Consider the following 15,413-nt stretch of genomic DNA (forward strand, 5'->3'; position numbering starts at 1 on the left):
AGGAATAAGGACTAATTATGACAATTAGCACATATCATAATGCTTTCCTGCAGGAGTTTACGCCTGTCGAGGCTTGTCTCAAAGAACTTAATTCTTGGATGGTTTGTGACATGTTTAAGCTGACAAGATGGAGCTCATATTTTTTCATCCTAAGCGCTCGCCTGGAATATGGTTCTTACCATTCCCGAATGGAACCTTGGTCAACCTCAATTTCTATCCGTATGTGGAAGATTTGGAAGATGGAGTCTGGAAGATTTTATTGATTGCTTATTATTGTTGATGACTAATTAAGTCTACGCATTGTCAGATCATATTACTTCCACATTAGAAACATTGGAAAAATTCCTCATTACCTCTCAGTATGTGTCCAAAATAATGCCACACGGTTAATTTGTCGATTGAAAAAGTGTAAGCACATTAAACCTGCCCTTATATCTCTTTGTTGTTTAATAATTGAGTACAGATTTGGTTTCAAGATTTTAACCTTTGCTTTTAACAGTCTAGGTGGAGAGGGGCCTGATTAATCATCTATCTTAGGAGTTGTTTGAGTCGTTATCAGCCAACAAAATTTCTCCAGTCACAATCAAGGAACTTATAGCAAATTATATAACGTCTTACAAAAATTACTTTGTTTTTGCTTTTTAAGTTTGTCTGTTGACTGTAAAACGCCTTTGAGCATTTGTTTTATCGAGTGTAGGGCGCTATAATACAAACTATTATTTCTTTGTTTTAAAAAATTTACTAAATAAAGACTACTTTTTCGCTCCTAGCTCCAATTGTAAATATCAGGTCAGCACATCAAGTGTAAAAATACTCCAGTGATCAACCAATTGATATAACTCAAATCAGCACATTCCTCACAAAGAAGCTATTCAAATTTCAGTGACATTTGCATTTAGTGTTAATATGCAATAATCCTACCATAATAAATTTAGCAACCAGGCTATAATTTATGATACATAACATAAAACCATGATATAAATTGAATTTGCTGACCTGGACAAGGATGACAATCTTTCCCATAAAATCCATTGCAGCATTTAGCAGTTACATTATAAAAAGAACAAATGGGTATGCATCCAGCCACCGGTTTAACTGGGCTATCCCCAAAAGGCTAAAAGAATCATAAAATAAGAATAAATCAAACATACGAACTCTTACTTGACTTAAAGCAGGCATGTTTATCTATTTAACAATTGTGCTGACACTGTGAGAAAATTTACTATTTTAATAAAACATAACACAGGTCAACATTTTCATTTTCATTTTCTCTTGCAAGAGTTTTTTTCCAGTAATTCCGTACAATTTTAGAATGCTGATTTCAAACCTGCAATCAGTTTCTTTATGCATGCTTTAGTTTTCAAGCAATCGACAATTTCACATTTCTAAGTTTGTCGTACTTAGGCTTACTTTGCACAAAAAGTTCCTTCATTGCCATGCAACACTTGTTAACTATTCCGACCATTTTCCTTTTGTATACGTGTTTGACTTGTATACTAGACTGGACAAAAGGAAAGATAAAGGATTTGCTTTTTGGAGTTCTCATGGTGTTGCGTGAACCCAAGGACCATTCAACCGACTGCTATTTTTGTTTGGTCAATAAAAAAGCTGTTGGCCGGAAAAGAAGACAAATCGTTTCTTATTCCAACATTCTATCAGCTTCCCACCTCCAGTCTTTCTTGGTTTTGTATCTTCTGAATATAAAGAAATCGAATCTGATAGGGAAGATGTCGTGGAATGCGAGTATAAGAGAATAGATACAGAAACTGAAGACTCTTCCTCTGAAACCAAATTAACTCCTGGGCAATTTAATCAGTCAGAGCTGAATGACTTGGTACGTGATTTAAATCTGCCCAAGCAACCAGCTGAGCTCTTAGCCTCCAGGTTTGATGAAAAATGTGTACTGGATAGCTCCGCAAAGGTTTCTTTTTTCCAAAAAAGAGATAAAACCTTCTTATCCTATTTTTCAGAGGTAAAGCAGCTGATTTATTGCAATGATATACCAGGCCTTCTTGGGCAATTAGGCATCTCATCATATGATCCAGGAGAATGGCGATTGTTTTTGGATAGTTCCAAGCATAGTCTCAAGTGTGTCCTCTTGCACAGTGGAAATATTTATGAAGCTGTTCCTATTGGTCACTCCACTGTCTTGAAGGAAAAGCATGATCATATCAAAATAATCATTGACTTGCTGAAGTTTCATGAGCATAAGTGGATCATTTGCGTTGACCTAAAAATGGTTAGTTTTCTGCTTGGCCAGCTAAGAGGATTCACGAAATTCCCATGTAATCTCTGTATGTGGGACAGTAGAGCACGTGAGAAACACTGGACTCAAAAGGAGTGGCCCATAGAAGAAACACTCAAAGCTAGCATGTCGAATGTACCAAACAACCCGATTGTAAGCAGAGATAAAATAGTTTTTCCTCCCCTTGGCATGAAGTTAGGCTTGATGAAACAGTTTGTCAAAGTCTTACAGTGAATGCTTTCATCACCTTGTTTGTACTTTCCCAGCTTTGTTGTATGAAAAAATTAAAGCGGGCGTGCTAGATGGGCCACAAAATTGTACACTCGTGCGTGATCAAGAATTTCTTAAGAAGATGAATGCTAAGGAGAAAGCGGCATAGTTGGCTTTTGTAGTTGTCATGATGAACTTCCTTGGGAACAAAAAGGCACAAAACTACGAGATTCTTGTATCCAAGATGCTCTTCGCTTTTCGTGATTTAGGATGCAAAATGAGCACCAAAGTTCATTTTCTGTTCAGCCACCTGCACGAACAGGGAAAACGATTCCACCAGGACCTCATGACGGTAGAAGAACGCTAACAAGTTCTATGGGGCCAACATATGATGGTCGATTACTGTTGGAGCATCAGACGTGACTGTCCTCAAGAAGTCTACAAACGCAAAAGTTAGAAAAGCAAATTTTTGCCCACGTCATGCTAGAACGTAAAATACAATTGACTTTTGCGTTCTTTCATCAACAGCTTTAAGTTAGTTAACTGCCATCATTATTTTCTTTGGCATTTGCATGAAAACTTGATTTTCGCATGTATTTTACTTGCAAAAAATCCCCTTTCTTTACATTTTTCCCCAAAGTTTGGTGCATATCTGTCTGTAAATACAACTTTTTGTAATAAAAAAAAAATATTTTGGCAGATGTTGTTGCCTTAAGGCTGGTTTTTAGACTGTCAGTAATAAATTCATTTGACAAGTTATGCCCCTTGCGAAAAATTCGGATTTTTCCAAAAAATGAAAAATCTTGATTTGTAAAAAATCTACATCTTGCAGAAGAAAACAAAGATCAGATTCGGATTCAGCACATTTAACTATGAATAAGTTTTGGTAGATTTGCAATAATTTTTTTGTTGACCAGTGAATTAATTTGGCATCTTTTTTTCAATGGCTGTAAGTTGTACCATGATTGTAAATAAAAGTCTAAAACATCATTACATGATCTAAAATGGTATTTACCAGGTCTACTCAACTGGCGGACCGCGGTCCGAATGTGGACCTTTTCAGTGTTGAATCCGGACATTATCTGTCTCAGTATTTACGCAAATGAAATCGTTCATCATTAGTTTTGTTATTCCTGCTTATTCAATTAATCAGCGAATGTGTAAGTGGTAGCTCAAACTAGTCTTCTAGCGGTTTTTGTTAATAGGTCGTTTGTCAATCGGGGAAGCCGCCGTTTTGCGCAATCTTTCATTGATAAAACGATGTTTATACAAGTTTAATACAAAACCACTAAGGAGATTTAGCCTTCGACAGCACTGTTTCTGGGCAAAGCCCATCATCAGCAAGGCGCTAATTACAACCCATAAAGAAACTTTATGAAGTCACAATGATATTTGTGACTTCATAAAGGACACCAGTTTTTTAACAAAACCAAATCCATTATCGATGATTTGCAAAAACAAAAAACAGCAGACAATAGTACAATTTTAAACAAATCAAACAAGCCTTGTTGACCTCACAATTCACAAATGCAAATGAACGTTTTCAAACATGAACTTCGCATCTGTATCACCAATGAAAACCTTCGCCATTGCCTTCGACTCGTTCTCGCTACTTTAGAACCAAGATTTAAAGAACTAGCGAGAAATAAGAAATGTCAATTCTCCCACTAGCTGTGACTATCAGAACAATAAATAAATTTCCCTTATCGCTTTTGCCAATACCCCTTTACCAGATTTTGTATATACCGTATTTCGTGTGTTGTGTTAAAAAAAATCTACAGATTTTAAAATTAGATTAATACCCATCCAGAGAATTATATTATTTTATATACCGTATTTTAATACATTTGTAGGACTGTAATTATTTCATGAGAGTTATAACTTATAACGGACCTAAGCAAATTTTGAAATTTTGTAACTGGACCTTTGCTAGAAATAGTTGAGTAGCCCTGGTATATACAAAAACAAATGACTGTAGAAATTAAATATAAGTCATAGAAACAGATTTTTTAAAGGTTTGGCTAAGGTGGCCACTAACAATTTTCAAGAGACCATGAATTTTAACAACTAGATGCTAATTTTCTGCTGTAGTTGCAAAAGTATAAATTTTCAAAGACTTTTGGTGAGATTTAAGATAAACATACTAACCAAACTTTGTACATAATTTACTGACATGTTTATACTTTAACAAAATTTCCTGTTCATGTGGTTTAGAGTAAAAAAAACAAGATGTATTGACTGGCAGGCCACTACAATAATAGATTACAAAAAGTGTTTTTTTTGTGCAGTGGGGATGAAAAAAATTGCTAGTGGTTTCTGGCGGCCATGTTAATAAAGTTGGGATTTCTAAACGAGCCGTAGTTTGTACAGCCAAAAATGCACACCAACAATCATCTTTCAAAATATGGAATAACATCTACGACATTGCAGCTTGTTCCAAAATAGAATCTTCTTTAGTCAATAAAGGTAAAAAGAAAGATGCCATTGCTGTCTAAGAGGATAAGAGTATTAAAAAAATAGATTTTTCTTTTGAAACTCATGAATCATGATCGTGATGTTAGCAATGAATTCTCAATTCAGTAATCGGATGCCGAATGAGTGGGAAAATTCTGATCTTGGATATATGTAAAAGTGGTTCACAGTAACTGCAATAAATACACCAAAAATAGTCATGGTTTTAATGTTAAAAGTTTTAGTCTTCTTTCATCATAACAAAGTGCTTTTCAGGGAAATTAGTTAGGATGATTGTGCGCATGCTGGATGCTTACTGCCTTATGTATAAATTAATGCTAAGTTTAGTGGTATATGGAGAAACAAACAGTTACAATTTTAAACGCTAGAAAAAACACAGAAAATTACAGTGTGCAAAAATTAAGTGGTGAACTAAAATGTAGCTACAATATGAGTTGGTATTCAAATGTCACTAGTATACATTCTGCGAACGTATGAATTAAATTAATAAAGCATCTGTGATTGAAATACAATGTGAATCCTTAGGTTAATAGACCCTTTTCAAGTTACGATTTGAGGGGTAAAATTTTTCGTGATTGGTGATACAGTACTTAACAATAGAAATTGTCGTCCCACCATGATTCTCTTTTAAATTACAAGCATTCTGGGCATTAGATTGTAAAAATTTTTCTCAGGTGGGTAGCATATATCTTTTTACTGTAGAACAGAAATTACTTTGAAAAAATGTATAGTTGTTATTTTATAACGTTTAAAATCCTACGCATTTGTTTTGATTGATATGAATGAGGTCACGTTACGATAAATGTACCATGCAACATGAAATGCGAAACAGTTATCAAAAAATTTCCCGAAGACTCTTTCTGTATACCGTATATAAGCTCTCCTCACGTATAAGCCCCTTCTCAATTTTTCTAAACTAAAATAGATTTTTAACATATACTCGGCATACAAACCTCTCCCATTTTTCAAGTTATTTAATCTAGCCTTTGCGCAATGTTATCATTAAAATCGCCAGGATCGAAAAACTACATTCATTCGTGCGATTTTCTATGGGAAAATAGCGGTAACTGAAAATTTTTTCCAAGTCACAAGACAGTTGCTACTGCAATTGCAACGACATAAGCCATTATCTAGTGGTATAAATTGTTTTAAGTGAAGCCGTTATACTAACGAATCATTCAATTGCATGCAACTTTTCCTGCCGGGATATGGGGATAGCGAAAAGTCATTATAAAACTGTCCGTAAATTGGTGAAGTTGCTTGATGATGATTTGCATGAGTTTTATGAATGAGTGCATAATTTTTTCGGTTCAATGAGCATGTGAGTTACCATGAAATCGGAATGTTGCAAAGCAGTTTAAGAACGTCTAATAGCCTAGATAATGCATTGGTGTGTACCGTGTGTTTGTTTCTTTGTGGTAGCACTCAAACAGACATTATCTGGAGCAATTTAGGCAAAAAAACATTTTGGTCAGGTTTTTGGTCGGGTGTATAAGCCCCCCTATTTTTTTTGACAAAAAGGGTGCTTATACAGTGGTACATACGGTACACAGGGTATAAAATCAATGAGAACTTAACTAAAATGGAATACACAAGCATCACAAGAAAACTATAAATCGGCAGGTACTACAGTTTCATTGTAATAAAAGTCCAAAACACAAGCGTGAAGCACTATTCATCTGCAGCCAAACGCACAGCACGCAGAATGGTTAAAAAAAATTACAAAAAGGATTGCCAAAGATCTCAATAAAACGGCGGGACTTTGATGACAAGTTAGTTATGACTAGCGACAACAGACATGTTTTTAGCCTGAAATGTATTAGAAAAAAACTGTTCACACACTGTTTTAAAGCCCTAGCTTCGTCCGTAAATCTATGCCAAACAATGTATAAAAAATATAAAAGGTATTTGACTATATAACACTACCTATACATATGTTCAGCAAAACTGTAGTTTCAAATACCTAAAGGACGGGATACATATATTATAAGCTACATACTGTTAACATGCTTACAGAACAAAAAGTATTCTTTTTCCCGATTTTTTGCATCCCATTGGGACAAGTTAGTAATGATTGCAAACAAAAGGAGCATTGTCCATCAACAGTAATGTTGCTCACTATATCACATCTGCCACCCAAGGAGGGTGGTTCTAATACCTACAAAAGCAAGTTAAAATTAATGTTTATAAATAGTTTTATAAAATTATACTTTAAACTCAAATTCAGACTTAAAATGTCAAAGTTGTTTCTCAAACTACTACAAATTAATGAAAAAAATTTACTATTCCATCGCAAAAGGTGTTCATAAATGAAATAAATAAACATCCGTGGTGTTCAATGAACACGTTCAAAACTCTAGTAACGTGTACTGTTTCATAATCTAACTGAAATAACATACAATTCAAATAGAGAGGGAATAAGCGATATCTTTGTTCACAAAGTGATACTACATTGAAAGTTGGCAAAGATAATCCCATGGGCACTAGCTTCAAATTTTTGTGGACCCAACTTGAGCTTGCCCATGACATAATACGTGACGTGATATTTTATGTTCTTCTGCATTTCTATAGTTATAGAAATGTTAATTAACCAGTTCTCAACCTTAATGAACACATAGAGATTTCTTTCACATTTGATGTGTGGCGAGCCACAATGTGACTTCATTTTATATGACGTCATATTATGGTTCACCGCACAACAAAAAATGTTCTCTCTATTTTAATTGTTTTCAAATAAGAGAGGAACATTCGAAATGAATGACGTATTCTATTACTGACAACCAGCAATATGATGTCCTCATATTGGAACGCTGTGTATGACATCAATGCATAAATGTTGCTCTCATAAAAAGTTTAAATTTAATCGAACTGAAGAATTTTAATAGTAATTCATGATTTTTTTCATGAATTCATGAATTTTAATAGTAATAGTATTTCATGATTTGCTTATGATGATTCTTGCATGTTCTTAAAAGTATATAATATTTAGGCTAATTTACTACAAACTTCCAACCACTGAAATTTCTGTTTTGTGCTCACACCGCTAATGAAATATTAGGGACCGCTGTTACTGTGGTATAATTTTGCCCTGAAGTTACCTGTCAACACATTATTGTGAGGTGGATGAAACTAAAAACAACAATGTTTTCATTAAAATTTCTAACTACAGCAACACTTCATTCGTTTGTATATGGAGCATTGCATAAACTCCTTAAATCAGAGAGCAAGCCTTGATTAAACTAGGACGAACTAAGGTTACATAAATGACGTAAGCGCTATACTATATTTTGGCCGTGTTTAGTATACATTACCCAGTTTTGATTACTGCCGAATTACGTCATTAGTACTACAATGCTCAATGCGTTAGTTCTGAAAAGGACAGTCTGTTCTTTGCAGTCTACCGAATGGAGCGTTATTCTGTGCTCTGAAAACAGTAACTGTTTTGTGGAGAACCTATAATAAATAACACTGTGCTGCGTTAATTTTTAGGTTACTAAAGTATTGACGGTTCTTAGTGTACTTTTTGATGCTGAATCCAAAACTGTTATCCGTTTTCTTCAATCAGGTCTAGTTTTTTTGCAAATTGCATTTGAAATTTTTGACAACTTCAGCTTTCAGCGTTTGCGATTGAGATTTGTGGTGTCATAAAAATGATTTAGCTTTTGAATTAAGTTTTGATGAAACTTGAGTGACATCACAATGAGAAGAACATAACGAATGCACCTGGTGCTTGAAAAGTTAAACTTCTGAACTTGTTTTTACAGGCTAGTTTAGTGTGCAGTTTAGATGATTTGTTTTTACAGTACTGTACAATGAGAAAGTGCAAAAACGATCCAGACAGGTTCTGTTACATATGTGGCAAGGTCACCCTGCGCAGTCGCCAAGCAAAAATTACGCAGTTTGTTAAGAAAGCATATTATGCGTATTTTGGAGTAAAACTAGGCGATCAGGACAAGGCATTTGCTCCGCACATATGTTGTAAAGCCTGCGTTGAAAACTTGAGATTATGGAGCCTAAAGAAAATAAAGAGCCTTCCTTTTGGTATTCCTATGGTATGGAGAGAAGGAAAAGACCATGTCACTGATTGTTATTTTTGCATGACCAACTTACAAGGTATGCTGATACTTGCACTGTATGGAGGCATTTTCATTAATTGCTTGATTTAAGAGTAAAAGTGTTCTTTTTCATTTTAGGAATAAACCGGAAGAACAAACAACATGTGAAGTACCCTGATGTTTCTTCAGCCATGAAACCAGTACCACATGGCCCTGGTATTCCTGTTCCAGAACCACCTGGAGAAATAAGTGAAATGGAGTGTTCTTCATCTGCAGAGAGCAAAGCAAGTGAACAAGACACATGGGATGCAGAGCAAAGTACAAGCCAACCGAAGCCTCTTACACAGCCTGAGCTGAATGACCTAACACGAGATTTAAATCTCACCAAAGAATCCGCTCAGCTCCTAGGATCATGACTACGTGAGAACAACTTGCTAGCTCCATGCACCACATATTTCTGGTATCGGTATAGAGATAAAGAGTTTAGAAAATATTTCAATTATGACGAAGACCATTCCCTAGTATACTGTCAAGATGTTTCAGGATTAATATTAGCTTTGGGCATAGTCTACAGTTCGGCAGAATGGCGATTGTTTTTGGACTCATCTGTAAAGAGTTTGAAGGTAGTATTACTACACAATGGCAATAAGATTGGTTCTGTTCCTGTTGGACATTCAGTGAAGCTCACTGAATGCTATGAAGACATGAAATTCCTTTTGAAATCTCTTCAGTATAGCCAACACAAATGGAAAATATGTGGAGACTTAAAAATGATTTCAATACTTCTTGGGTTACAGGCCGGTTACACTAAACATCCATGTTTTTTGTGTCTGTGGGACTCGAGGGCTGATGATCGCCACTACACACAAATTAGCTGGCCACCCAGAACAAGTTTTACACCTGGTTTTAAAAATGTCAAATTTGCTTACTTAGTTGATCCACAAAATATTCTTTTGCCACCTCTCCACATTAAACTTGGTCTCATGAAAAACTATACCAAAGCACTTGATAAGGATGGCCCAACCTTCAAGTTCTTACAAATGAAATTTCCCCGTATCTCTGAAGCGAAGCTACGAGCAGGAGTCTTTGATGGGCCACAGATCCGTGAGCTGATGAAAGACGAAGGTTTTACTGCACACATGAGTGCAGTAGAAAAAAGAGCATGGACAGGATTTCGAGCAGTAATTTCAAACTTCCTTGGAAAGCATAGAAGCCCTGATTATGAAGCACAGGTTAAAGAGCTGCTTGAAAGTTTTCAATCCCTTGGAGCCCGGATGTCTGTAAAAATGCACTTTCTGAGTTCGCATTTAGATTACTTTCCTGACAACTGTGGTGACTACAGCGAAGAACAGGGAGAGAGATTCCACCAAGACCTTCGCCATATGGAAGAAAGGTACCAAGGATACTGGGATGTAAACATGCTTGCAGATTACTGTTGGTGCTTAAAAAGAGATCTTCCCAATACCACACATAGAAGAAAATCTTTGAAGCGACACTTTTTGTCAGCATAAATCATTTGTATTTATATTGTTATTGCATTTAACGTCGTAATATCATCATGTGCCGTACAACGCTTTCTGTGTTAAGCTATTTCGAACACTTCATTTTTATTTCACACATTGATGTTGGCAAGTATTTCACATTTAAAACACATTTGTGATGTGAAGTGTTTACGTGTCTATAGTGTAACATATTAACTTCTACTTTTAAGTTGAGCGCCGTTGAACAAAATTATGTGTTAGGAAGCTTTCTTGGTTAGTTGTAAGTGCCTTTATTTCAACTGTGTCATTATATTTTTTTAGTATTTAAAATGGCTGTCATTGCAAAAACCTTACATTCAAATAAAAATACCATCTTGCGAAAATTGACAACATGCATGACCAATTAAGCTACCCCAGAAATTAGTTTCTTTGTGCACAATAATGACCAAAGCTAGCATAATTAAATATGTGATAGAAAAAAAACTTGACCTGATTGAAAAAAACTGGTTGCATTTTTGAGTTCAGCGCAAAAAATCGATTCAGAAACAGTTAAAACATCTTTGACCTATGAAAAAAAATTTTCAAACGCAGCACAGTGTAATCATTCAAGACATTAACAATTTGGTTCTGGTACTGTGATGCTTAACTGGCAATCAGGTGTGTAATGAACGTTATCAATGGAGTCAGATTAGCGAACAATCGATCAAGCAATTATATTAACAACTGTTCACAGCCCCAACAATATGCTCAGTTAGCAGAGTATCGTCAATTTTGTCCAGCTGGACAACTTTTCAGTGATTCAAAGTACTTGTAAATCTGAATTAGGAACACAACTATTAAAGGAACTGTCATATCCCCTTCATTTTACTAAAGCTAACTTCTTTTGATTCTAAACTTATTTTGATTTGTTTTTAATAATTCTTCTTCATAAAATAAACCCTTGTTATTGTCTCTGTTCATTGTTCAAATCTTTGATTAAGTGTGTAAAAGGATTAGTGCTTTGAATTTTAGTTATAATAAATATTTCTTCTATCCAATTTGGTGCATAGCCTTTGTCAATTGTTCTTCTCTTGTGATTGATAAAATATGATAAAATCATTATAACCATAATATCACATATATTACAAAAAACATATAATAATCTGAAAGTTTGCATTAACATGCAAAATTTTAGTCAAGTTTCATTTACTCGCGTACCTGATTAATGAAAAATAATGATGACATCAACGTCACCTGGTTCGAAAGTAATGATTTTTGCTCAAATTTAATAACAGCTGATTGACCGTCATTAATAATTATCTGTCCATGTTTTGTTGATGAACAACCAACTGTTAACCTATGAAAGAAAGGTAAACAAACAATTGAACGAAATGAAATATTCACTAAAGTGGATGAACCAACTTTAAGAGGCTGAAACTCAGGAAATAGGACAATAAAATAAATACAGAAAATAACAATAACAAAAAATACTAAAAAGAGCACAAATTTGATACAGATTTGGCTATAGCTGATCAGTTTATAGAGAAACAAACTGGAATCGTGAAGCAGAACAATGCACTTACATCCTGCTAATTACTACAATATGAAATGTTGCAGGTGATAATTCAGAGTAATATACAAAATGTTATACGTTACTATGCTGAAAAACATTTTGAGAGAATCCTGCTGAAAAAAAAATGTGACTGAGAGAACTTCCGTTTTGAATACAATGATGCTGTAGCAATCAATCATACAATATGTCACACCATAAAAACATTTCCTTAATATTCTTTGCCGTCGGAGCTACTGTCCGATAGCCTTGTGACAGCCTAAAATAACTAACTTCAAGGCAACAAACTTTGATTCAATTCCTGGTTTTTCTCATATTGTTCGGATCATAAACTTCAGAAAGTGTATTCTCTGATACCTCGCTTGACATTTGGCATAAAACAATCGTGTAGGGCGTTACCTAGCCTGCGTTTTTAGTGGGGCTCAAGTAAATCTAGGAGAAGCTAACATACTATAGTTAGCATGGAAAATACATTTTATAAGGAAAAAGTTTTTAAGTGAGTAAGCATACAACAAACTACGCACTTGAATGCAATGAAAATTGAAATATATGTAGTGGTGTGCTTGTAAAATATGTAAACCTCAATTCTGATTTTATAAACAAAATTTGGCACTTTTAAACCTTTTAGGGATGTTTCTTACATGTTTACCATAATAAGAACCAGTGCCCATGGCAAATGGGGGCGGCACGACTCTCAATTTGAATGACTTTAGTTAGTGTTTGAATCCCATTGCGTTGAACCAATATAATAATGTGAATAAAAGTTCACCCAAGCAGTTACTTTGCAGCTGTGTCTCCTCCTCACTAATTAATTATATCATTCTAATTTTGATGTTCAAATTATCATTTCTTTTGATACAATATTCTAAACCAGGGGTGTCTGAACCTTTTCACTGAATAAGTTAATAAATGGCCACATAGGCTATTATGTGTAAAGATTGCTGCTTTGCCTACAGTGTTATAAAAATCGTGAAAAGCATTAACATTTGCATTGGCGGCAAAATTCATTACGTAAATGAAAATGCTAAACTGTATTGTAAACGTCGCCTACAGTCTTAAAAAATTTACAAAACTGTGGCGACTTGCTTGCTTCTACTTTAAAAAATACCACAAACAAAAACATATACGCAGCTTAGCCCTATATAAAATGAAAGTCCTTAATCACCAATTGAGGTGTGAGTTGGCCAAATCTCTTTGGGTGACATTAGCGAAGCAGGTATGGATAGATGATGGTGTGCTAACTGTCATAACTAGCCCTTATTCCTACAGAATTCTCATGTAGATTTCATGATATTATAATGTTATTTGTTTGAAACATTTGCAATCTTTTTTGCCATTTCACAGTACACCTGAAGAAGCAAGCTTTTGCTTGCGAAAGCACATGTTGATAAATATAAAGTTAACCTTCAGAGTGCCAAATTATATCATGTTTTTTATTTTACTTTATGTTATTTGTGTTATATTTCGAGTGTTTATCAACAAGCGCTGTACTATATTTTGTCCGTGTTTAGTATACACGACCTGGTTTTGACTACTTTAAAATTACGTACTAAAGCACTTAATGCGTTAGATATAGTCAGTTTGATACAATAATAAACAACAGTTCACAACCTAACAACACGCCCAAGTAGCACACTGACATTAATTTTGTGTACTTAGTGGAAACGGCGGAGCAAATTACAAAGGTCATCATATAAATGGTCCAGTCATTGTGGTTCTCGGTATATTTTTCAATAAAACAAAAGAATGCTCAGGTCCTCCAAAATTAAATATGAATGAACATTATCATTCGAAACTTTCGCCCGATAACGTTGGCACATGAATCATTCATTCATCACGTCCAGCAATACGTTACGATAATAATGCAGTGGTCGCCAGCGTTTTCATACAACTGACCATTTTCATGCATAGAAATTGTTGAGCAAACTGGCAAAGCTGGTTTAAATATATAACAATAAGACAGGTACAAATTTGTTCTTATGCAAACACAAGCCCAATCTTAGATGGTATTAATTTAAATTGAAATGAAAATTCTCACCTAACCTAACTGTGTACTTTTAACAACTTGTTTTGCTTTCACAACTTACTGTCAGGTTTTTGTTCAAAGACGCAGTATCAAAAATGGCAGAAACTCATTTAGAGAAACTAGAAAGTGAAACTTCGCCAAGGCTGTTTGTCTTGCTCTTGCCGACGTATTGTGAGAAATGAAGCATTTGTTAGATTTTGTTGTTACATTAGACATTGTCTGTTACAAATAGATGTAAATGATGTTTGATGTCCGGTGAGATGCTCAATGCATGAGTTAGAAATCGAAAACCTACTCAATGCTTGACCTTGCAACACCATGAAACAACCTACAATATATAATGAAACATCGAAACACCATGAAGAAAAATAGATTTAGGTGACATTAGGAATTAGGGAAGTTACAGCACTTGGTGTGATAATGTCTATTATAAACATTTAGTGGAATGAAAAAAAATCATAAATGCAAAACAAAATTTTGACATAGAATGATTAAAGAAAAATAAACGAACACAAAGAAAGCTATTAAAATATTTTTAGGTAAATTAATTATTTTGGCTATCTTTGTGCAAATATATACTGAAAAATTTATACAGCTAATGTGATACATGGATTTCTTTTTATAGCACTACAAGCCTAATATTTCTTGAAAATGAGATAATTTCCAGCCATGTTTCACACACACGCTAATACGTGCATTGTGTTCTTTATTGTTGTACATTCTTACTTTTTTATACACTTATAATTTGAGGATGTTATGTTAAGCATACATTAACCATAACTCGAGCCTCAAAACTACAGGCGGCTAAGCACAGCCATACCTCTATCTCAATTTCATCTCAACATATCATTTCAATCTCAACATATAAGCAATGTGTACATGTAACTACAACTTACTCTGATCCTTGCATTGTTGTCAAATCAATATTCTGCAGTGTGTCAGTTGGAAGAAGTAAGCTTTGACGGATCATGTGGTATCTGTAAACACAATAATTTGCCATTATCTTCAAGGCATTAACATTAGCAGAAAGTTTTTAGTAATACAATCATAAAAATATTTTAAAGGCTGTCAAAACAAAAAATTGGAATCAGAATTCAAAAAAGGAATTATTTCTAAAATCAAACCAAATCCATAAACAAAGAAGCAAAAACCCAAATCACAGTTAAGCGTTTCTAGGAACCAAGCAATCATTAACCACAATTATAGTTATGTCATCGAAAATCAGCGTCTGATTCACGCTGACTATGTTCGAAAGTACAATGGAACCCCGGTTAACAACCACCCCGATAATATGACCACTCCACTATCACAACCACTTCAACGTGGCATGAAATATCCACTATTGCACTGGTTCTCAACGTTTCATGGTTCCTGG

The 15,413-nt window shown here is 34.6% G+C and overlaps 2 protein-coding genes across 4 annotated transcripts in view; one reads left to right on the top strand and one right to left on the bottom strand.

Annotated features, from left to right (window-relative positions):
* LOC143461909 (stabilin-2-like) overlaps positions 1 to 15,413 on the bottom strand; it is a 208,184-nt gene that overhangs the window by 26,970 nt on the left and 165,801 nt on the right. For all 3 annotated transcript variants that reach the window (XM_076959847.1, XM_076959848.1, XM_076959849.1), the window contains exons 36-39: positions 14,935 to 15,015; positions 11,661 to 11,799; positions 6,942 to 7,085; positions 997 to 1,114 (exon numbers count right to left, since the gene is read on the bottom strand). In XM_076959847.1, the coding sequence (XP_076815962.1) occupies positions 997 to 1,114; positions 6,942 to 7,085; positions 11,661 to 11,799; positions 14,935 to 15,015 (482 nt within the window). The remainder of the gene's footprint in view (positions 1 to 996; positions 1,115 to 6,941; positions 7,086 to 11,660; positions 11,800 to 14,934; positions 15,016 to 15,413) is intronic.
* On the top strand, positions 8,400 to 11,072 carry LOC143461911 (uncharacterized). Its single transcript, XM_076959852.1, has 2 exons — positions 8,400 to 9,040; positions 9,121 to 11,072. The coding sequence occupies exons 1-2, from the start codon at positions 8,740 to 8,742 to the stop codon at positions 9,396 to 9,398; spliced, it is 579 nt and encodes a 192-aa protein (XP_076815967.1). The 5' UTR covers positions 8,400 to 8,739; the 3' UTR covers positions 9,399 to 11,072.

The sequence above is a fragment of the Clavelina lepadiformis genome, chromosome 6 (assembly GCF_947623445.1).
Source record: "Clavelina lepadiformis chromosome 6, kaClaLepa1.1, whole genome shotgun sequence".
Taxonomy (NCBI): domain Eukaryota; kingdom Metazoa; phylum Chordata; class Ascidiacea; order Aplousobranchia; family Clavelinidae; genus Clavelina; species Clavelina lepadiformis.

What these genes read in the sequence shown, in the direction of transcription:
- LOC143461911 (XM_076959852.1), top strand. Translation starts at nt 8,740, where the DNA reads ATGAGAAAGTGCAAAAACGATCCAGACAGGTTCTGTTACATATGTGGC. An exon ending in TTGCATGACCAACTTACAAG is followed by an intron (nt 9,041 to 9,120) that starts GTATGCTGATAC and finishes TTTTCATTTTAG; the next exon opens with GAATAAACCGGAAGAACAAA.